Here is a 24,819-nt window from a genome sequence, read left to right as displayed (position 1 = left end):
GCAATCCAAGCAAAGTCTTTGAGCAGGAAGGCACTAAGTGAGGCAGGAGACAGGCCCCTGAGGCCCCAGGACAGAGTGGACAGGTTGGGAATGCAGGACGGGAAGTGACAAGAGAAGGTTCTGGGCAGACTCCCCAGGGCAGCAACTTAGCAGCTGCCCACCTGAAGCCGGCTGTGTGGGTGGGACAGAGCTGCCAAGGCAGCCAAGCCCGGACACTGGAGGCAAACCTCTGACATCTTCATCTTGCTTTTTTATAAATGTGCCACTCTACACAATTATAGGCTAGTGGACATAAAATTTCCCATTGTACATCTTATCCTTTATTCCTCTTTTCTTGCTCCCTCCTTTGACATACCTTTCAAAACTGTTTTATTTACATTTTACATATTCAAATACTTGGTCAAAAATCATGCTAACACACCAGTGTTCACTTTTGAGCATTAAATCCCAGACGTCACCCACATGTATACATATTTGTTAAAGCAAAATTTCACTCATAAAATACATGCAATCACTGGTACTATAAGCAATGCTCCATCTTGCAAGATGCCCCAAAATTATCATCTAACATGGTGATAGTCCTACAGTGTCTTTGGTTTGATGCACTAGCTTGACTGTATTCTCATTTTCTTACTTTATTTTAGTTCTGTGCAATACATCTGGGATAATCAATCCTAGACTTACGAGAAATGCTCAAGAAATGAAATGTTTTGTTGAAAGAAACTTTTTTTTTTTTTGCTTTTTTAAATACATGCTTGGTGTAGGTAGAAACATTATTTTTAGATAAGAGTTAGCAGAAGATGTTTTCCCCAAAACTATAGAATGTGCTTCAACCAATTGCCCCCCACCCTAATGACTAGATCGACAAGCAATGGGTGATCTAGAGAACCTCGGGACCATTAGTATGAGCATCAGTGAGCCCTCCACAGTGCTATGGACACAAAGAGTTTGTAGGGGATTGAGACACACGTCTAAAACGTTTCTTAAAACGAAACTCCCAGGCCAAGGCAGGTGGATCACTTGGGTCAGGAGTTTGAGACCAGCCTGGCCAACATAGCAAAACCCCGTTTCCAATAAAAATACAAAAATTAGCAGGGCATGGTGGCGTGCGCCTGTAATCCCAGCTACTCAGGAGCCTGAGGCAGGAGAATTGCTTGAACCTGGGAGGTGGAGGTTGCAGTGAGCCCAAATTGCGCCACTGCACTCCAGCCTGGGTGACACAGCAAGACTCCGTCTCAACAAAAAAAAAAAGAAAAAAAAAATCTGAAAAACTGGCTGTTTCTTATGATTTACCTCCTTTGGGTACAGTATGACGAACAGAAATAACTCACCGATATTTAGATGGCTTACCATGTGTGCTAAGAGCTTTACATGCATGACCTCATTCTATCCTGAGAACAGCACAGTGAGCCTCGTTCTATTATTACCTGCCCCCCCACCCATGTCCTGAACGGAACATAGCTGTGTTTTTCTGCAACCTGAACGCTGTCAGAACATTGAGTACACTGGGGGAAGTCTTGTATCCTGCTGCCTCCACCCACCCATCTCTGGGGAAATACGGGAGGGCCTGGAGCTGGTGCCAGTGAGTCTGGAAAGAGAACGCTCTACCTTCAGCATTGGTTAGGTCATGTGTTTGTCATTTCTGGGGTAGAAGACCATTTGAGGGCAAGTATTAGAGTTTGAGGGTGGTGTTTCCTTTTGACTGGCCACTGCAAATTAGACCCCAACTGGACCCATGCTCCAGAAAAGAATGAAGGCAAAGTGAGAGCCTCCTCATCTTCATTTGCTCTGCTCAGAAAATAAAATAAAACAAGCTTTGGAGGAGAGTGAGTTCGAATATAAAAGACACCCACATAATGATATGAATGCACTTAAGTGTACTGAACTATCTACTTAAAAATGATTAATATTGTAATTTGTATGTTCTGTGTATTTTCCAAAAATATAAATTATGAGAAAAAAATACCTTCCTCAGCATAACACCAGAATACTGTCTGCAAAATTTACCAAAGTCTGTGCAGATTCTTTCTCAATGGTGGGATTCTTCTGTTGATAACCACTTAAGATATTTCTCTTTTTCTTTTAAAATGTCTTCCAGACTCTCCATCCAGATGCTGGATGACATGATGAGCCTGGCTGGGAGCCCACTCTCTGCTCCATCGGCCCACACTCCCTTTGTGTTGTCTGTGGGTGGAGTAAGCTGTTGCCAACCGTGGCCAAATGAAAAGCCCGATGCCCTCCCTTCTCTCTAAAAGCTATTTATTGTTTTCAGAGGAGCCAGCCATCAAAGAGATCTCCTGTGCCCCCACACACTCCTCCCAACTCCCAGTTCTTCACTGAAAAAATGCTAACATCCGACCAGATACCAGAGAAACATCCTGAAAGACAATGCCTGGACTCTTATTTCCTAGGGAGCAGGACCAGGGATTATTACCACATGAGCCTATCTTCTTTTTACTGCTGTGATGCTGCTGACAACATAGCTGAAATCTCCAAAATCTCTTTGTTCCTACCAGCATTGATTGGTTATATTTAACCCTTCGTCCAGACCCACTTATTCTCAGTTTCTTCTCGTTTTCTTCCCTGGCTCAGTGCAGTGCCAAGAATTCTCTGGCTCTACACCCTGGAAGTGTGTTATGATGAGATTCAACAAACAAAATGTGTGCAGAGAAGATGGAAATGGGTCATGTTGATCTCCCAGCAGGGGTTATTCAGATAATCTAGAATATTCTTATACAAATTTTTTAATATTATCAAGAAAATGAAAGCAAAAATTAAAAAAATTATTGCAAAGAAGCATGATGTCCAAGAACACATCTAAAGACCCCAGTTTGAGTGAAATGGGTGTGGGGCCTGGGGAGGAAGAATGGAGGCAATTGACACAGGAAGAGACATTGTCTTTCCTCTGAAGGCAATGAGGAGTGCTAACCCTCACACTATGGTTTATATTACTCTGCATTTTCTTTCTGTCTCTCTCCCTCCTTCCTTCCCTCTCCCTCTCTCTCTCCCTTCTTTCATTCTTTCTGAGACAGAGTCTCACTCTGTTGCCCAAGCTGGAGTGCAGTGGCATGATCTCAGCTCAGTGCAGCCTCCACCTCCCGGGGTCAAGCAATCCTCCCACCTCAGCCTCCCGGGTAGCTAGGACTATAGGCACACGCCACCATGCTCTGCTCATTTTTGTATTTTTTTTTCGTAGAGATGAGGTCTTGCCACGTTGCCCAAGCTGGTCTCAAACTCCTGAGCTCAAGTGATCCACCCGCCTCAGCCTCCCAAAGTGCTGGATTTACAGCGTGAGCCACCACGCCCAACCATACATTTTCTACGTATACATATTTAGAAAGGCTTTAAATCCTCGACTCACAATTGCCCTAAATTTCACTCTACAATTCTTTATGTGGCCAACAAGGCCCTCCATGGTCTGCCTCACCTCCCATCATCATCTCTCCTCCTAACCTCCTTCCCACTCCCTCACCTCTGACCGCCGCATCTTACCCACCTGCCCTCCATGCTCCTAGTTCTATACTCTTTCCCACTTCTAGGTATTTCCTTCAAACACTTCTCTTTCTGGAATTTCCTTATATCCTTCTACGCCCTTCCTTACCCAGGGAACTTTCAAATATGAACTTGAGTTTCCTCCTCCTTGACGCCATACTTCTGTTAACAAGGCACTTCCTAACAGATTTTAATATTTTATTAAAATTGCTTATTTAATTGTCTTCCATAAGATTAAAAGATCTATGGGATATAGAGATTTTATCTATTTTGCTCACCATCTTATCTCCAGCATCTGCCTAGCAGGGACCATAAACGTAGTAGATGCTTATAACAAAACAGTTGGAAGAAAGGAACAGGGCAGAGGAGTCAAGAAACAGAGCGTTCGACAAGTGATAATTACTGTTGTCAGAAACGGTACCTTTGCTGTTTCCCATCTCAAAGAGAGGAGATGTTTATGGGATCTGGGATGGACTGAGTCTGGAGGTAAAACCTGAATTAATTTCAGCACCCGAAAATACAGTCATCAGCATGTTTCTATTAGCCTCGAAGGGATCAACTACACTGTTTAAGGGGGCCATTGCTCCTGAAAGACCCAGCAGGGCACAGGGACATGAATAAATTTGTCCCTGTGTGGGTACATACACTTACAAATGTCTACTCCCTTTTTAAAAAATGTGTTTGTTGGGCTGGGCGCGGTGGTTCATGCTTGTAATCCCAGCACTTAGGGAGGCCCAGGTGGTGGGTGGATCACTTGAGGTCAAGAGTTCAAGACAAGCCTGGCCAACATGGCAAAACCCTGTCTCTACTAAAAACACAAAAAATTAGCCAGGCTTGGTGGCGCACGCCTGTAATCTCAGCTACTTGAGAAGTTGAGGCATGAGAGTCGCCTGAACCCAGGAGGCAGAGGTTGCAGTGAGCTGAGATCGTGCCACTGCACTCCAGGCTGGGCAAGAGAGAAGACTCTGTCTCCAAAAATAAATAAATAAAAATAAAATAAAATTTGTTTGTTTGTAAAATGAATTCTATACTGTTTAAAATACAACTTGAAACTGTGACCACTGCGTAGCCTAAAAGGCTGAAAGGACCACAACGTATAAGTGTGCAGGTATTATATCCACTCAGTTCTCATTTGGAATGTTTCTTCATTTACTGGTGATAGGAAGACAGTTGTAGCACAGCTGAAACCTGCCATCTAGTGGACCTTCTCATGACAGGGTTTTGCAAGCAAGCATCGCAGAGTAGACCAGAACTCCAAGAGCATCCCTCAGTTACACTCTTCTGACAGAGCTCTCCTTTCCAAATAGCCCAGTGTCAGGTTTTCACACTCTGGCGTCCAAAGAGCTACCCTAAATCAATGTGGAATTTCAACCACTTTCCACGCAAAGCTATTCCACCAAGAAAAATCAATGCCTCATTCTGGGTAAGTATATGCTTTTCATTTCTGTTTTGAATCTTTAGAAATCAGATTAGTTTAGTCTATAGCTTTACAAAAAAGTCGATGATTCATCTCTCTTGCCTGAAGCTACCTCCATCAGACCGAGAGTGTACTGTGATCTAAATTTATCTCAACAGACATACCACAGAGCTCTGAAGTGGGGCAGCCACTCTGCCTCAGGAACTACGGCGCCCAAGTTCTGGGACCCACGCAGCCACTTGCCAGCTTGTCCCTCTGACCAGACACATCTCCTCTATGACTCTCAGTTCCCTTATCTGTCAAAAAGTGGGGCTTCCTCGAAGACGTACATATGGCCAATATGCATATGAGAAAATACCCAACATCACTAATCATTAAAGAAATCCAAACCAAAACCACAGTGAGATACCCTCACACACCAGTCAGAACGGCTATTAACCAAAGCCAAAAATAACAGATGTCATCAAGGTCGTGGAGAAGAGAGAAAGTTTACACACTGCAGGTGGGAACGTGGATTCGTTCAGCCACTGTGCAAAGCAGTTTGGATATTTCTCAAAGAACTTAGAGCTACCATGTGGGCCAGTAATCCCATTACCGAGTATCTATCCAAAGGAATATAGATTGTTCTACCACAAAGGCACAAGAATTCCTATGTTCACGCGGTACTAGTCACAATAGCAAAGACATGGAATCAACCTAGATGCCCATCAATAGTAGACTGGATAAAGAAAATGTGGTACGTACACACCATGGAATACTACACAACCATAAAAAAGAATGAAATCATGTCGTCTGCAGCAACATGGATGCAGCTGGAGGCCATTATCCCAAGTACACCAACACAGGAACTGAAGACCAAATACTACATGCTCTCACTTTTAAAGGGGAGCTAACCATTGAGTACACCTGGACACAAAGATGGGAACTATAGACACAGGGGCCCACTTGAAGGTGAAGGGTGGGAAGAGGGTGAGGACTGAGAAACTACCTATCGGGTACTAAGCTTATTACCTGGATAATGAAATAATCTGTACACCAAACCCTTGTGACATGCAATTTACCCACATAACAAACCTGCACATATACACACTCAACCTAAAAGTTGGAAAGAGAAAAATAAAGGGGGGGTGTAAGCTAAACAATCAGAAGGTCCCTTTCAGGTCCAAAGTTCTTTGAGCTTGTTCCCAGATTCTCAGGTCTCATGATCTCAGGGGCCTGACTTTAGATCCCCTGCAGGCTCAGTGCCTCAGGCACCATTCATTCATGGAAATACATATGGAGGACCTGTGGCGTGCTGGAGACTGTGCTGGGTGTGAGGAAAACATCAGGGAATAAACAGACACCCTCTAAGGTTAGAGACTACAGTCACTGCCATTGTGATAGGAAGAAGTGGGACAATTCGAGAAATACTTAGATAGTAGCATCATTGGTTGGATGCGGGAGTGAATAAGGAAAGTGGTATTCGAGTGATTCCCGGGCCTCTCTGGTCAAGAGCAACTGGATGGAATTAGTGCCATTCTCTGAAATGAAGGACACAGGAGGATGACCAGGTGTGGAGAAAGATCATGAGCTCAGTTTGTTTATTATTTCTTTAGAGATGGGCCTTGCTCTGTCTCCCAGGCTGGAGAGCAGTGGCACAATCATAGCTCACTGCAGTCTTGAGCTCCTGGGCCCAAACTATCTTACCATCTCAGCCTTCCAAGTAGCTGGGACTATAGGGGTGCAGCACTATGCCTGGCTAATTTTTAGGTTTTTTTTGTTTTTTTTTAGAGATGGGGTCTTGCTCTGTTGCCCAGGCTGGAGTGCAATCATAGATCACAGATCACTACAGCCTCACACTCCTGGGCTCAAGTGATCTTCTCACCTCAGCATCCTGAGTAGCTGCAACTACAGGCATGTACCACCACACCTATAATTTAAAACAAATTTTTTTAGAGATGGGCGTCTATGTTGCCCAGTCTGGTCTCAAAGTCCTGGCCTCAAGTGATCCTCCCATCTTGGCCTCCCCTGTTGCTGGGATAGATGATTGAGCTTAAATAAAAGCTCATGAAAGATCCAAGCAGATATTGTGAGCAGGCAGCTAGGTAGCTCAGTCTGGAGCTCAGAAGAAACATTTAACATAATATAGGATAAATTGAGGGCATACGCCAGCATGTAGAGAGGAGTGTACAGAACCAACATTCAATGTCTGGAGGAGGGGAAGATTCAGAGCTGGTGAAGAGGACTCCAGAAGGGCTGTGAGACAGAGAGAAAACCAGAAGGACACAGGACTGCGGAAGCCAAGACACGATACTTCACTCGGCTAAATGGAGTTGGTGAAGGAAATCTCAAGGCATGGAAAAGCGAACTCTGGATTTAGTGCCCTTGTTGACCTCAGTGATAAAATGCATGTGGAGCAATGGGGCCAGGAGTCAGGTAGAGTTATTGAAGAGTGAATAGGAAAAAGAAAAAAAGTGAATACAATGAGGACGGAGACTCCTCCCAGGGAACTGGGTGTGAAGGTTATGAGAGAGGAAGATGGCTGCAGGGTTCATAGGGGTCAAGGCAGAATTTCTTAATTTGGTGACTATTGATGAAAAGGACCCATAAATCCTTTTCAAGGAGATGTTGACGATCCAGAATGAAGAGGCAGTAAGTGATGTGTTGAAGTTCCTGAGAAAGTAGGTAGAGATGAGATCCAGGGCACAGACAGTGCTTTGGCCTTCGGAGGGAAAATCCTCATCCTTCTTCCCCTGTCACTGGTAGAGCAGGGAAAGAGGACATATGATCAGAGAAAGTTAAGGCAATTAGAGCTCCAATTTCTTAATAAGTTAGGGGATAACTTCATTAGCTGAAAGTCAGACAGATGGAGATCAGAGGTTTAAGAAGAGAGAAAAAGTGACCTTTCTAGAGAAATGTATTGAGTTTTGCCAGGCAAAAGTGAGGAGGCCACATCTACTGGCAGCCACGGCCATGTGGCCAGTTGTACAGCTCCTTCCAGCAGTGCTCAGGGTCCATGTGCAGACAAGAGAAAGTAGATGAAGAGCGTTATTTAGGGTCACAAGTTTCCAAGTGGAAATGAAGGAAGAACAGAGAGCAAAGGAACTTAGGACATATTCAAGAGTTCAGTAGAAATGACAGAGCCCAGAATTGGAGACTATTATTCTAAGTAAAGTAACTCAGGAATAGAAAACCAAACATCGTATGTTCTCACTGATATGTGGGAACTAAGCTGTGAGGACACAAAGGCATAAGAATGATACAATGGACTTTAGGGACTTGGGAGGAAGAGTTTGGGGGGGGGGCGAGAGATAAAAGATAACAAATATGCAAATATGGTGCAGTGTATACTGCTCAGGTGATGATGCGTGCACCAGGATCTCACGGCTCACACTAAAGAACTTATGTAACCAAATGCCACCTGTACCTCAATAACTTATGGAAAAATACAATTTTAAAAAAGAAAGAGAAGTAAAGACATTAAGGGGCAATGTGGATAAAGAGGGAGAAGGGAGAGTCAATGGACTAATGGCTCTATGAGGTCAAGTAACAATAGGTTCTGTATTAGTCTGTTCTCACATTGCTAATAAAGACATACCTGAGACTGAGTAATGTATAAAGGAAAGAGGTTTAATGGACTCACAGTTCCACGTGGCTGGGGAGGTCTCACAATCCTGGTGGAAAAGCAAGGGATGTCTTACATGGCAGCCAGCAAGAAAGAATGAGCACCAAGAGAAAGGGGTTTCCCCTTAGAAAACCATGTGATCTTGTGAGACTTATTAACTACCATGAGAACAGTATGGGGTAACCGCCCTCATGATTCAATTATCTCCCACTGGGCCCCTTCCACAACATGTGGGAATTACAGGAGCTATAATTCAAGATGAGATTTTGGAGGTAAAATAGTCAAACCCTATCAGGCTCTGAGACAATGGGGATGGATCCAGGTGACACACACCATAGATATGAAATATGTTAATACTTTGTTGTTTGCCTAGCAGACCCACCTCCCAATACATGCAGTGTACACATCAGTACTCAGTAATTATCTTTAAATACTGAATGAATGAATGAATGAATGGCTAGGAACTGACTTCTGACATGTGGCCTAAACCCCTGGGGAAGCCAAAACATACTTCCTGAGCTCTGGTATGTGTCAGACATTGTTCTAGGTGCTAGGAATCTGATGATAAACCACAAATGTGTTATTTGCCCTCAAGGGGTTTATTCTTTCAGGAGGGAAGAAGGACACAGATCCCAGATTATAAAGAAGTAATCAATTAAATAAACAAATAAGCAATAATATATTCACATTCCAGATCAGGAAACTGGGTTCTAAGGAAATTACTGATCACACACCACTTTGCTGGTTAGTGATAAAGGGAAGATTCAAATCTAGCTGTGCCTCAGCCTGTGGCTTCTCTGTTCCATAGCATTCTTTGTCTTTACTCTCATTGCAGGGAACATATAGAATAATATATTTATCCTTATTGAGTAAACTGAATGCTTTCTCTGTGTTACACATATGAACCATGAGAGCAAGTTATTTATATAATAATGTTTATAATTGCACTATTTATGATAGTAAAAACTCAAACAGCCACAAGCTGGGAACTAGATAAGAAGACAATGCTATGTTACATTGATGGAATACCATATTGTCATCAAAATCATAAGTAGATCTACATAAAAATCCATATGAAATTACTGCAGGTTACAACACATTAACTTACTGAAATATTGCTTTAAACAATTTCCCAAATCCCAAATTCATAGTTGAGTGGGTCCTTAAAGACCATCTTGTTTTACAGGCTAAGAAAATGAGGCAGCATCCTTGCTAAAACACCACCATGAAAAATCAATAAGAAGAGATGGATTTCTGCATCCTCCAGTCCTAGAGAGATACCAAATTATATTTGAGTGCCATGAATGTTCTTTTCTTGATACTGTGTTTAAATCGTTTACCAAAATCATTGATGAATAAAGCCAGATACATTAATTCATTCAAGTATTTAATAAGCAACTATGACATTCCCAGCACTTTGGGAAAAACAAATGTATACTGCATTTTTCTCTACTTGGGCATTTTACTTCCTAGAGCTCTAAAGTTCATTAGACCTCTTTCTTCTTCTTAATTACTCTCTCTGTTGGCCTGCTTTTGTAGGTGAGTGTCAAGAACATTTCACAATTTAGTAGGAAAAGATGAAGCAGTCAGAAGATTTGGATAATGTGGCCACGCTTCCAGAAAGCCAACAATATTGGTTAAAACTACAAAGCTTGGCTGGGCGAGGAGGCTCACGCCTGAAATCTCAGGACTTTGAGAGGCCAAGGTGGACAGATCACTTGAGGCCAAGAGGTCGAGACCAGCCTGGCCAACATAGCGAAAGCCAGTCTCTACTAAAAATACAAAAATTAGTCAGGTGTGGCAGCAGATACCTATAGTATCAGCTACTCGGGAGTCTGAGGCACTAGAATTGCTTGAACATGGGAGGCGGAGGTTGCAGTGAGCTGAGATCGTGCCACTGCACTCCAACCTAGGCGACAGAGCAAGACTTTGCCAAAAAACAAAAACAAAAACAAAAAACAAAAAAACTACAAGGCTTTGTTGGATGAACACCTGGGGAGCTTCCAAACCCAACACTGTCATAGCCCTGGAAAGAACTCATTCTACGGAAAAAAGAAAACACAGAATGAATACTTCTCTATCCAAAGGCACCACGTTCTGGGAACGACGTCAAGAGTCCGTTTCTTGAATCTCTGGTGTGAAATAAATCGTGCCCCCTTGAAGGCAAATAGCACATCTGTGGTTGATATAGCTATGACTAGATGTTTTTCACATTTTTTCACATTGTTTCATAAGTTTTTGGAAGCCCACATCTGTCATTACTTTCTTCTAAGGCTCTTGCTGTTCTTCGAATGAACACTACAGAGTCAAAATTTGTTTTTTCAGATGCTGAATATTTCTCTTCAGATTAATGCTCACTTTGAGTCTTTAAAATGTTTTCAAATGTATTTTTTTAATATATAATTTAGATATATTTGAAAATACTCTTAGAAAATACTAAAATTTCAAGCATGGAATCCTCTAAGCTTAAGATGCTTTCTGTAGTAAGTCAAAGACTAAATGTTCAGAATAATTTAAATTATATCAATTCTGTTTTTTTATAAAAAGTGTATGAATCTGACTTTGGTGAATAAGGTCGTTTAAAATGTATGTGGTACTGGAGGCAGGGCCGGTCCTGAGGGCGCGTTGGCTTCTTCCCACGGAGTTAGGTGCACCTCGTGCACCTGTGAGCAGCCCGGCAGCCGATCTGGCCAACGGGCCGTTTTACAGGAAATGAGGTCCAGAGAGGACATGGACATCCCCAGCCCGGTCAGAGTCACACGGGGCTCAGTGGACGGCCTTGGATTGAATGTGGGCTCCTAACTGCCTCCGGCCACTTCTCACCAACTGGGATGGCCCAGGTCCCCCAGCAAGGGTAACTCCCGGGCTTCCTGGCTGGTTGCTTCCCATTGGCTGCCAGCTGTGTGACACCACAGGGTGGAGTCAATGGAGGCCCCACCCATCTCCTCTTGTCAATGGCCCCATCTACCAGTAAGGTTGAGGACTCCCAGGTTTCACCCACCGGAGGCTCAACCTGAGGAACCCTGGCCATGGTGAGTGGGTTCACCTTGGGTTGACCACCCACTAGGCCTGCCTGCCCCTCCCTCAAAAGGCCCCTCGAGGTGTATGGGCTGTTGGGAAGTGGCTCAGCCCCGAAGGACAGACTGCACACCTGTTGACCTAAACTCACTGGACAGACTCCAGGTGGACACCAACTCCTCAACAGCCCCATGACTTCAGCTCTACCTGGGGCACCCAGCACCCCTGCCCCACCACAGGGCTAGAGGCCCTGAGACCCTGAAAAACGGGTGGGCAGTAGGGAAGGTGGAGGCACACTCCTCTCCTGTTGGACAGGTGAGCTCTGAGGTCAACCCCTGGGCCCAGCCACGCAGAGACCCTGGCTGCCCTGGCTCTTGTTTGTTTAGGTCCAGGTTCTTCCCAGACCAGGGCCCAGGAGAGCTCTCAAGAGGCTGAGAAACCTCCAGGCCAGACAGAAAGTTGGGGCCAGAGCTGGGTTTTAGAGATCCTACAGGATCCAAAATGGGGCAGCTACCTATGTGGGGCATGGCCTCTACCCAAGAACAGGAGGGTCCTCCAGAGAATGTGCCAACATCAGGCATATGAGCTGGGCCTGCCACAGCCTGGGCACCTTTGGGAGCGGGAAAAGTGAGGTGGAACTTGGAAAGGCTTTGAACGCCAGGCTGATGGTTGAGGGGATGGCTGGCAGGGAGGGAGGGCGAGGAGGCTCCCTCTGGCATGTGGGAGCAGGTGGGTGGAGGGAGGAGCCCCTGGAGGTAGCTGCAGTCCCTTAATGGGGGGCCTTGCTCTGGGCATGTGGGGCTCTCCCTCCATCCAGAGCTGGCCCAAGACCCTTAGGGCCCTGAGTGCTTGCAAATCTCACTGCTCCTGACCCGGCTTGTGTATTCAAAACGCAAACAGTAAAACCAACATCAGGATGTACATTAGGAAAAAAAAAATGTACGTGGTAAATCCCACTTGCGGGTATACATCCAAAAGAATTAAAAGCAGAATCTCAAAGAAATATACGCACATCCATGTTCACTGCGGCATTCACAACAGCCAGAAGGTGGAAGGAGCCTAAATGCCAATTGCTGGATGATGGATTACAAAAACGTAGTCTAGGCCAGACACAGTGGCTCACACCTGTAATCCCAGCACTTTGGGAGGCCGAGGCGGGTGGATCGCCTGAGGTCAGGAGTTCGAGACCACCCTGGTCAACATGGCGAAACTCATCTCTACTAAAAATAAAAAAGTTAGCCAGGCATGGTGGCACGTGCCTGTAATCCCAGCTACTCCGGAGGCTGAGGCAGGAGAGTCGCTTAAACCTGGGAGGTGGAGGTTGCAGTGAGGTAAGATCGCACCACTGCCCTCCAGCCTGGGTGACAGAGCAAGACTCCATCTCAAAACAAAACAAACAAAACAAATGTAGTATAGGCCAGGCATTGTGGCTTACACCTGTAATCCCAGCACTTATGGGAGGCTGAGGCAGACAGATCAGTTGAGGTCAGGAATTCGAGACCAGCCTGGCCATCATAGTGAAACCCTGTCTCTATTGAAGATACAAAAATTAGGTGAGTGTGGTGGCGTGTCCCTGTAATTCCAGCTAGTTGGGAGGCTGAGGCAGGAGAATGGCTTGAACCTGGGAGGTGGAAGCTGTACTGAGCCGAGATCGCCCCAATGAACTCCAGCCTGTGTGACAGAGCAAGACTCCGTCTCAAAAATAAAATGTAATATATACGTACAATATAATACTACTCAGCCTTAAACAAAAAGGAAACCACGTCATAGGCTGCAACATCAAAGAACTTTGAGGACATCATGCTGTGGGAAATAAGTCAGTAACAAAAAAAACAAATATGCTGCATGTTCCATTTATATGGGGTACCTAGAGTTGTCAAACTCATAGAAACAGCCAGTAGCAAGGTGATTGCCAGGAAAGAATGCTAGGAGTTCGGTGCTGCTAGGAGAGGAGTTCGGTGCTGCTAGGAGAGGAGTTCAGTGGGCACATAGTTTCGGCTATGCAAGATGAAAACGGTCTAGAGGACTATTATACAACCATGTGCCTATAGTTAACAATACTGTACACTTCAAAATTATTTTTTCTTTTTTTTTTCTTTTTTTTTTGAGATGGAGTTTCACTCTTGTTGCCCAGGCTGGAGTGCAAAGGCATGATCTCGGCTCACCACAACCTCCGCCTCCCAGGTTCAAGCGATTCTCCTGCCTCAGCCTCCCTAGCTGGGATTACAGACATGTATCATGCCCAGCTAATTTTGTATTTTTAGTAAAGAAGGGGTTTTGCCGTGTTCAGGCTGGTCTCGAACTCCTGACCTCAGGTGATCCACCCGCCTCAGCCTCCCAAAGTGTTGGGATTACAGGCATGAGCCACTGCGCCCAGCATTTTTTTTTTTTTTTTGAAACAGTCTCACTCCTGTTGCCCAGGCTGGAGTACAGTAGTATGATCACGGCTCACTGCAGCGTTGACTTCCTGGGCACAGGGGATCCCATCCTCTTAGCCTCCCAAGTAGCTGGAACTACAGGAATGCACTACAAAGCCAGGTTAAAATTTTTTTTTTTTTTTGTATTTTTAGTAGAGATGGTTTCACTATGTTGCCCAAGCTGCTCTTGAACTCCTGGGCTCAAGCGATCCGCCCACCTTGGCCTCCCAAAGTGCTGGGATTACAGGTGTGAGCCATCACACCTGGCCTTCAAAATCATTAAGAGGATAAATCTATGTTATGTGTTTTTTACCGCACATAAATATATATAGTGGTAAGCCTTTCCAGATTTCTTCCAAGCAGAATATCCATACGTTCTCTCTTACACCCAGGCACTTCAAGTGTGGAAAGGGAAACAGGAAGAATGGATTCACTTTCTCCCTCTCCAATCCCCACCCAGCCCACTCAGCCTTAAGAAGGATTCTATCCTGTTATATCCACAAGGCTAGAGGGTAGAGTCAGAATAAAAATGTGAAAGATGTCTTAATACAAGAGGATAAGAGAGATAAGTAGACAGTTTAATATCACGTATGCATGTATTTTTATTTATTCTCCAAGGCGTGTACGTAGGGGAGTGTGTGTGTGCGTGTGTATGTGTGTTTAAGAAGGATAAATGTATCAGGGAGGCTTGTCAGTCAAGCAATAAAGAGAGAAAGCTAAACGCCAACCACTCAGGTGAGTCTCAGTGAAAAACAAAGATATTGAAAGAAAATAAAAGTAGTTTTCAGTGTGAAGAGAGCTGGGAAAAGGAAACAGCAAGTGCTGTGGGAACACATAGCTGGGGGGGCCTGCCATGGGTTTCCCAGAGAAAGTGATGCCTGAGGTTAGCCCGGTGCTGAGGGGCCCAAGAGTGTTCCTGGCTATGAAAAAGCAAACTTGAAGGCCCCAGGAGCCTGGTGCTTTTGAGAATCTCACAGGAGCCCAGGGCAGCGAAAGCAGAGTGACTGATCGAGATTAGAGGTGACTCCAGAGGACGGCAGAGGTCAGGGAGGGCCTCACTGCCATGTGAGGATGTTGGACTTTATCCCCATGGGCATCCACCGAGTGGTAAGCAGGGGAGCCACACACTGAACTCTGACTTTTAAGTGTTGCTCCAGCGGCAGTGAGAAGTCCTAGCCCTGGTGTGGTCACCGCAATATCAGAGATGGGAGAGAACAGCAGCTCAGACAGGGGACAGTGACTCCAGGGATGCAAATGGACAGATTCCCATTCCTGGAAGAAGGCTCAATTGCTATGAAGAGGGAATTGAGTCATGTATCAGGTTGGCGCAAAAGCAACAGTGGTTTCTCATCATTACTTTTCACGGCAAGAACCGCTATTATTTTTGCACAAACTGAGAATTTTGAAATGTTAAAATGAAGGCTGAACTGCCTTAAATTGGTGACTGATTGGATGTGGAGAGTGTGGGGGAGAGGGAGGAGGCATGGATGCTGCCCAGTCATCTGGTTGGGTAACCAAGTGGATAATGATGTCCTTGAGGGAGATGAATTTCTGCAGAAACACAGTTTGTGTGGAAATATGAATCTGTTACGAGCATGCAGTCTGAGATACCTGCCCTCTGCAGCCTTTCTTTCTTTCTTTTTTTTTCTTGAGACAGAGTATCGCTACGTTGCCAGGCTGGAGTGCACTGGTGTGATCTCGGCTCACTGCAACCTCCGCCTCCCAGTTTCAAGCGATTCTCCTTCCTCAGCCTCCTGAATAGCTAGGACTAGAGGCATGCACCACGCCCAGCTAATTTTTATATTTTTAGTAGAGACGGGGTTTCACAACGTTGGCCAGGATGGTATCAGTCTCTTGACCTCATGACAATCCTCCCGCCTTGGCCTCCCAAAGTGCTGGGATTACAGGCATGAGCCACTGTGCCCAGCCTGCCTGCAGTCCTTCTTTCTCCCATTCTTGTCATCTCAGACAATATCTGGTATTTCTCCATTGTAAATCCATCCTATTTCTCCATCATATACAGAAAAACGGCCAGAAAGAATCTTAGAAATCATGTCATCCCCTACCCTTCATTCTACACATAAGGAAACTGAGACCTGACAGAGTTTAGGAGACTTCACCAAGGTGCACAAGACTCCAACCCCTTACACACCCCCTGACTCAGAGCCCGTGCTCAGGTTCCTCCCACACCCCAGGAAGCACTTGTTTCTTTCTTGCTTCTCACACTTGCCACTGTCACCATCGTAACCACTCTTCCTGGCCTAGAAGCCTAGCCTCCTGAAGGTACTCATTCAAACATGAGAAATCACTGGCCTTCTTACCAGTTGAGGCCTCTGTTTAACAGTCATAGATTTACGAATGTTAAAATAATCAGAAGCTGCCGGGCGCGGTGGCTTATGCCTGTAATCCCAGCACTTTGGGAGGCCAAGGCAGGTGGATCATGAGGTCAGGAGATTGAGACCATCCTGGCTAACATGGTGAAACCCCGTCTCTACTAAAAATAGAAAAAATTAGCCGGGCTTAGTGGCAGGTGCCTGTAGTCCCAGCTACTTGGGAGGCTGAGGCAGGAGAATGGTGTGAACCCGGAAGGCAGAGCTTGCAGTGAGCTGAGATCGCACCACTGCACTCCAGCCTGGGGGAGAGAGCGAGACTCCAAGTCAAAAAAAAAAAAAGAAAAAAGAATAATAATAATCAGAAGCAGTTGAAAAGTAGTTGAAGTTGATAACTGCTCAAGTTGCTCACAGGAAACTCCTGTTAGGTCATTTCAGTTTTCATTATGATTACTCAAAAAAAAAAAAAAAAACACCTAAACTATGAGTCCATTAATTTTCACAGTTTTTTTTTTTAATTTTTTTGAGACGGAGTCTCACTCTGTCACCCAGGCTGGAGTGCGGTGGTGCGATCTCGGCTCACTGTAACCTCCGCCTCCCGGGTTCAAGCGACTCTCCTGCCTCAGCCTCCTGAGTAGCTGGGACTACAGGCGCATGCTACCACATCTGGCTAATTTATATTTCTTGTAGAGACGGGGTTTCACCATGTTGGCCAGGCTAGTCTCCAACTCCTGTCCTCAAGTGATCTACCTGCTTTGGCCTCCCAAAGGGCTGGGATTACAGGCATGACCGCTGCACCTGGCCACACAATATGAATTTTTAAACATCCATCTCTATGCATAATAGTTTTCTATAACATTTTGGTTTCCTATAAAATTTCACTCATCATACATTTTCACAGAAAACTGTTATATGGTTTTGTCACATGGTTTCCTATAAAATTTCACTCTTTCAACAAATGTTGGTAGGATTTGCAATTGTTTTTATTAACTGGGTAAAGAAATAAAATCTATGAATTTTGCTCTTTGAGCTTCTATATTTATGATCTATTAGGGTAAAATGGAACATATCAGAAACAACGTGTAATAATAGTTAAGAAGGAGTTTTGTTAACTATTACAAATCTTCAACCCTACACAGTTTAAAAAAAAAAATGCTTACCTGAGGCGAGAGTCCTTAAAGGTGTCCAGATACGCAGGGTAGCTCCATCCAATTCTACTCCCTTTACATCGAAGCTCTACAGTTTGCCCCGCCAGCAGACTCAGGGTAGCAGCGGGTTTCTGGAAGCGACCTTTATCCAGCACTTGCATCATGATAGACTGCGTCTTTGGTGCTGAATTGGCTGAGTCCCTGTCCTTTATTTTAGGAATTTTGGGCTTCACCTTCTTGTTGATAGGTTTGATTCTATTCTCTCCTGGTTCTTTTGGACGCTTGTTCTTGGGAAGGTGTTGGCCAGTAACTGCACAAATGTAAGGAGAGAGAAATGCGCTGTAGTAATGGCATCTTTGGAATATTTGAGGCCAATAACTTTTTTTTTTTTTTTTTTTGGAGACAGATTTTTACTCTATTGCCCAGGCTGGAGGGCAGTGGCATAATCTCAGCTCACTGCAACCTCCGCCTCCCAGGTTCAAGTGATTCTCTTGCCTGAGCATCCTGAGTAGCTGAGATTACAGGTGCCCGCTGCCACACCCAACTCATTTTCGTATTTTTAGTAGAGACATGGAGACAGGGTCTCAGCATGTTGGCCAGGCTGGTCTCGAAGTCCTGACCTCAGGTGATCTGCCTGCCTTGGCCTCCCAAAGTGCTGGGATTACAGGAGTGAGCCACCATGCCCAGCCCTCATAACTTTTAGGTAACTGTAGAGAAGATAACTTTTTAATCCTCCTCTCCTCATATGTCAATATTGTTTTCAGTAAAAGTCATGTAATAATCATTTTTTGATTCTTTAATTTTAAAACATTAAAAAGTATATTTCAGCTCCAAAGATATTATTCAAATTCAGCAAAATAATTCATGTATGAGCTAAAATTTGCCCTTAGAAAACAAAAATATTACTGCCTGTAGTTCACACTGTCTCATAGTCTCCAAGCAGTCACACAAAACAGCAGAAGTGAAGCCATTCAAGGCTGTTTGTTTACTTTGCGGTCTATATGTTGTCACTATTCATTTTGATTCTACTGTTTAAACACAGAAATATGTAGTTCCACAGAGACTGAGGACACAAACTGTGCTGAAAGTGCACGCAAAATATTTTGTGTTTAACGTTAGAAACGGAATCTCACTCTGTCACCCAGGCTGGAATGCAATGGCATGATCCTAGCTCACTGCAGCCTTGAACTCCTGGGCTCAAGTGATCCTCCTGCCTCAGCCTCCTCAGTAGCTAGGCCTACACATATGTGAGACCATGCTGAGCTAATTTTTTTTTTTTAAAGATGGGGTCCTGCTATGTTGCCCAGGCTGGTCTCAAACTCCTGGCCTCAAGCAACCCTCCCACCTAGGCCTCCCACAGTACTGCAATTATAGGTGTGAGCCACTCTGCCCAGCCAAGATTTTGAACCACAGTGAACTTTCTCTCAAAACAAATGGTAAAGCAGACATTACATTTGTCAGGGGCTGGCGATGTCTAGGTAGAATAAAATATTTATTATTAAAGAGTAAATATTAAATGTATACTAATCTGAAGCTTACATATAAATGATCAAAACTCAACTGTAACTGTAGCAATGATTTAGAATTTCACCAACAAAATGTCTTTGGGGAAGGAATATTTTATCACCAACATTGTTGAGAGTTGCTGGCAAATAGTGATAATAAAAAGCTAACTGACTTTAAGTTGCTTTTATTGTCATTTTTGCCTTCTCTATAAGTAAGGCACCCTTACTGCCTGCATCCAGGGAAGAGTGCCCCCACTGTTCTGCCTGTGGTGGGCCACCAGACTCTAAAAGTCTCAGCTAAGCCCCTTGCAGCCACACAGTTCTGTCCACTCAACAAGAATGAATAGGGGACTGTAGGCCAGGTGCAGTGGCTCATGCCTGTAATCCCAGCATTTTGGGAGGCCAAGGCAGGTAGATCAGTTGAGGTCAGCAGTTTGAGACCAGCCTGGGCAACATGGCAAAACACCATCTCTACTAAAAATACAAAATTAGCCAGGCATGGTGGCGCATGCTTGTAATCCCAGCTACTCAGGAGGCTGAGGCACGAGAACTGCTTGAACCCAGGAGGCGGAGGTTGCAGTTAGCTGAGATTCCAGCACTGCACTCCAGCTTGGGCGACAGTGAGACCCTGTCTCAAAAAAAAAAAAAAAAAAAAAAAAAAATGGAAGAAAGATAAAAAAAGAAAACGAAAGGAAAAGGGACTATAGAGTTTCAGTTTGACCATCTGTCTGCAAAAGCTCAAAGGCCACCTCGATAGATACCCACAGAATTACAAAATTTTCAAACTTACAAGATCCTTAGAGATCATTTAGGTCAAGCTCTCATGTTGTAGATTTAAAAACTAAAGGAGGCCCTCCCTGAAAAGTTGAATAAACTGTACAGAGTCACTCAGCTGGTTAGTGGCAGAATGTGAGAACAGAAGTCAGGCCCCCGATTCCTATTCCAAAGTGCTCATTTCACTACATGGAGATAAACATTCTGTACATATTTTGAATAACCACACAGCCCTTGGCCAGTTGAGAGAACGACAGTGCGTTTGTAGAAAATGGGAACATGTGATAGATCAGGAGAAAAGTATAATAAAAAACGCAATTGATTTGGACTCAACTGTGTAATGATGAATTTGGTTTCCTTTGTGTGTTGCCCTTTGAAACGGGAGCAATGTGGCCTCTACTCTTAGTTCAGTCTGGCCCTGACTCTAGAACCAATCCTGCCCTTGGGATCTCTTGGCTCAGTGTCAACAACCAAGCCTCACTCTTTGGGCTTCAACGCCTCAATCCCTGAGCCTTGCTCTATTTTCTGTGACTTCAAGTCCAGCTGTGACCTCTTTCTTCTCTTAGGCCCGAGTCGTTTATTTTCCTTCCTTCCCATACTAAGTTTCCTCTTGGTTATAGGCCTTACTGAGCATTCTCAATCCTCCCAGGAAGCAGAGCTGTGACCTTGAACCCTAGTCTCCAGGGTGGAACCCCCAACATCTGCTGTAGAATCTTCTGTTTGCCCATTATTCTGCTGACCCTGCACATGTGGTTTATCACCCCGGGTTCTAATGATAGGTGGGGGTAGACAATGGCTCCCATGCACACGCTCCCAGCCTCCTAGAAGAAAAAGCACTGCAACAGTTGGGAATGTGTCAGGCCAACAAAAGAACATTAATCCAGCAACATCAATTGTGAAGCATCAGCCTCAGCTCTGCAATAAGGTAAAAGTTAGTTTTTTTCTTAAGATAGAAAATAATAGGCCAGGCATGGTGGTTCACACATGTAATCCCACCACTTTGGGAGGCCAAGTTGGGAGGTTTGCTTGAGGCCAAGAGTTCAAGACCAGCCTGGGCAATAAGCTAAGACCCTATCTCTACAAAAATTAAGGGAAAAAAAATAAGTTTAGTGTGGTAACACACGCCTGGAGACTGAGACTGAGACTTGAGCCCACAAGTCCGAGTTTATGGTGAGCTATGATTGCACCACTGCACTGCAGTCTGGGTGACAGAGCAAGACTCTGTCTCAAAAAAAAAAAAAAAAAAAAAAAAAAAGAAAGAAAGAAAAGCCTACCTTTATAATGCCCAAGATATCTGTGCCCCATAAATACTTTAATGCCTGTGAAATTAATGAACCTCTGGATTAAGGTCTAATTTGGTATTCTGTGTATCATGTAACAGGAATTCAAGCTATCAGAAACGACAATAACCATCTGTAAATCCTATGGAATTTAGACAAACAGAGCTACTTGTCTGACTTCTAAGATATCATATCTTGTGTATCTATGTTACTCGGGAACATCAGATTATCTGATTATGGAGATTATGCATCCAAATACTTGCTATTATCTATGCAAAATAATTTGACCTTTTGACCAAATAGCCCCACCAGCTGATCTAACTGTAGAGTTGGTCCAGCTGCCTGACCACAGAATTGGCCTGTGGTTTGATGGTAATGATGCTAAGTTAAAGGAGCCAGCCTAGTGGCCCCACAGATACCCAGACAGTCCTGGAATTGAGTGACTCCCAAATCCCATGTCTAACTTTTTAAAAGAATGTGACTCTTCAGCCTAACTATGTCAATTGGTTATTTTTCAAAGACCTAAAAAATACAAGAATTCATACTATAAATAAAAGTGAATGTCCATTACCATTGCATTTTTGAGACTATTGCATCGTATATTTTATGGAGAAATAGGTGGCAAAATTCAAGAACCATTAAATATCATTACTAACTTCAGGTCCAGGCCTGCCATTTACTGGCTGTGTGACCTTGGGAAGCTACTTGCCCTCTTCTGTTTCAGTTTTCTCATCTATAAATTGAGAATGATATGGTAATAACTACCTCATAATAACCATAATAATTACTGTGGGAGTGAAATGAGTTAATACGTCAAAAACGCTGAAATTAGCATCTGATCTATAGTAAGTGATTGCTAGCTAAGTGCTATTTGTTTTTTTATGGTTGTCACATGAGATCTTTATAATGAACTTGTGGTGGAAACAAAGCAGATATTATTCTTTTTAAAGTATAGATGCCAAGTAGTTCACTCCAGGTCATCAACAAAGTAGTGAAAAAACAGACCCTCTGACTCCAAGTCTAGAGCTTTCTCTGGCTCATGCCATTGCCTCTCCATCCACTTAGAGATTAGCATATTGTTGCTTTTTCACTTTTTTTGCACAATCTCATGCACCATGAGATTCGTTTGATGTGACATAGAGCTCCAAGCCAAAGAGAACTTGATGCTGGGGATGAGAGCCTCCTCTTCCTGGAAGAGCTGGAGGTGCTTTTCCAAGGCACACATTGGATCCCCTCAATAAGGAGATGCTGGTCAAAACCTCATCTCCAGCTGGGTGCAGTGGCTTATGCCTATAATCCCAGCACTCTGAGAGGCCAAGGAAGGTGGATCACTTGAGGTCAGGAGTTCAAGACCAGCCTGGCCAACATGGTGAAACCTCATCTCTTCCAAAAAATACAAAAAAAGTAGCCAGGCATGGTGGCACACGCCTGTAGTCCCAGCTACTTGGGAGGCTGAGGCATGAGAATCGTTTGATCCTGGGACACGGAGGTTGCACTGAGCTGAGATCGTGCCACTGCACTCCAGCCTGTGCAACAGGCTGAGACTCTGTCTCCAAAAAAAAAAAAAGAAAAAACAAACAAAAACCCCAAAACCCTTATATCCAAAATAAATAAACAAATGTTACAAAGCAAGAAGGAAGCAGGAAAAAGGACCATCATTATTCATCATCAACTGAGACTCACAATCAAATCTTATTCATCAAAAATGACCAATTAGCCTAATTCAATAGAACTGTGTTGGAGGAGAAAATAAATTCATTAGAAGAATCATTGACTGCAGCCTGGATGAGATTTCTTGTTAAGCACAGTCATTAATATCAAAGTGCGAGAGCTGATGGGTTTTCTCCTCCCTGATGGGCAGTAGAGGGGAAAGGCCATCCCTAAGAGTAGCTCCCAGGAACACATACACTTTTCCAGGAACAAAGCTGAGAAGGTGGGAAAGCCACACTATGGAAAGGAAAATGTAGCAAGATGTAGCGAGCCCTTCCTTTCTCTATTCCTTTCGAGAACCCCACTCCAAAAAACCCACCTACTGTCAGAGATTCGAACCAGAGAGACTCCATCTTGAATAAGGGCTGGGTAAAATAAGGCTGAGAACCACTGGGCAGCATTCCCAGGAGGTAAAGGCATTCGTCACAGGATGAGACAGGAGGTTGGCTCAAGATACTGGTCACAGACACCTTGCTGATAAAACAGACTGTGGTAAAGATGCTGGCCAAATCCCACCAAAACCAAGATGGCGACGAACATGACCTCTAGTCATCCTCACTGATCATTATACGCTAATTATAATCCATTAGCATGCTAGAAGACACTCCCACCAGCGCCATGACAGTTTACAAATGCCATGGTAACATCAGGAAGTTATCCTATATGGTCTAAAAAGGAGAGGAACCCTCAGTTCCAGGAATTTCCCATCCCTTTCCCGGAAAACTAATGAATAATCCACCGCTTGTTTAGCATATAATCAAGAAGTAACAGTAAGTATAAGCAGCTGAGCAGCCTATGCCACTGCTCTGCCTATGAAGAAGCCATTCTTTTATTCCTTTACTTTCTTAATAGATTTGCTTTCGCTTTACTTCTATGGACTCACTCTGAATTCTTTCTTGCACGAGATCCAAGAACTTTTTCTTGCAGTCTGGATCAGGACCCCTTTCCGGTAACATTACCACTGTTTAAAGTATCATTTAAAAAAAAAGAAAAAGAAAAAAAAAGCATTTTCTGAGAATTAGATTCTTCGATGCCAGGATAAAGACCTCAATCTGAAGTATTTTCCAGAACACCTGTTAGAATACAGTTGATTACTGTCTTCTTGAAAAACTTGATTCACATGGCTCGCAGGACCCTGTGCTGCCTTGGTTTTCCTCCTGCGTCACTGACAACTCTTCAGTCTCTGGCAGCTGTTCCTCATTTTCCTTACCTGCCTGATCACTCCTCTCTAACTACCCTTCACTAAGTGACCTCACACAGTCCCGTGACCCTTGCTGCATCTATATGCTGAAAGCCGTAGCTCCTGTCCTGACCCGGCCTCTACACTCCAGATCTAAATATCCTGTTGCTTACTCAGCACGGCCACTTGAAACACTAGTAGGCATGTCAAAGTTAGCATGTCCAAAATTTAGCATCTCAAATTTAGCATGTCTGACCTCTGAATGCCCCTTCAGACCTGCTCCTTCCTGATGCTCCCTTTATCAGCAAATGACAATTGCTCAGGACAAAAACCTCCAAGTCTCACTTGTTTTAAATTTTCCTCTCCTAAGCCACATCCAATCCAGCAACAAATTCTTTTGACTTCATCTTGAAAACAGACCCTGAACTCAGCCTCTTTTCCTTCCATCCACTGATACCACCCTGGGCCAAGCCACTTACCATCCAGACATTTATACTATGTCCTAAGCAGCCCCCTGGCTTCCACTGTATCACTCCGGCCACCTGTGTTGCTATAAAGGGATAGCTGAGGCTGAATCATTTATGCAGGAAAGAGGTTTACTCAGCTCACAGTTCTGCTGGCCAGAACATTCAAGACTGGGCATCTGGTGAGGGCCTCAGGCTGCTTCCACTGGTGGCAGAGGTGAAGGAAAATGGGTGTATGCAGAGATCACATGGAGAGACGTGAAGCAAGAAAGAGAGAGGGGAGGTGCCAGGCTCCTTTTAACCAGCTCTTACATGAATTAATGGAGCAAGAACTCACGCTATTAGTTCTATTACCTCCAGGAGGGCAACAAGCCATTCATGAGGGATCCGCCCCCATGACTCAAACACCTCCCATTAGGCCCCACCCCCAACACTGGGGATCAAATTTCAACATGAGGTTTGGAGGAGGTCAAATATCCA

The 24,819-nt window shown here is 44.2% G+C and overlaps 1 protein-coding gene across 3 annotated transcripts in view; it reads right to left on the bottom strand.

Annotated features, from left to right (window-relative positions):
- PDGFRL (platelet derived growth factor receptor like) overlaps positions 1–24,819 on the bottom strand; it is a 66,129-nt gene that overhangs the window by 34,651 nt on the left and 6,659 nt on the right. For all 3 annotated transcript variants that reach the window (XM_054498504.2, XM_054498505.2, XM_054498506.2), the window contains exon 2: positions 17,439–17,736. In XM_054498504.2, the coding sequence (XP_054354479.1) occupies positions 17,439–17,736 (298 nt within the window). The remainder of the gene's footprint in view (positions 1–17,438; positions 17,737–24,819) is intronic.

Source organism: Pongo pygmaeus, chromosome 7 (genome assembly GCF_028885625.2).
Source record: "Pongo pygmaeus isolate AG05252 chromosome 7, NHGRI_mPonPyg2-v2.0_pri, whole genome shotgun sequence".
Lineage (NCBI taxonomy): Eukaryota > Metazoa > Chordata > Mammalia > Primates > Hominidae > Pongo > Pongo pygmaeus.
Note: the sequence above shows the minus strand (reverse complement) of the source record. Positions and strands in the feature narration are given on the sequence as shown.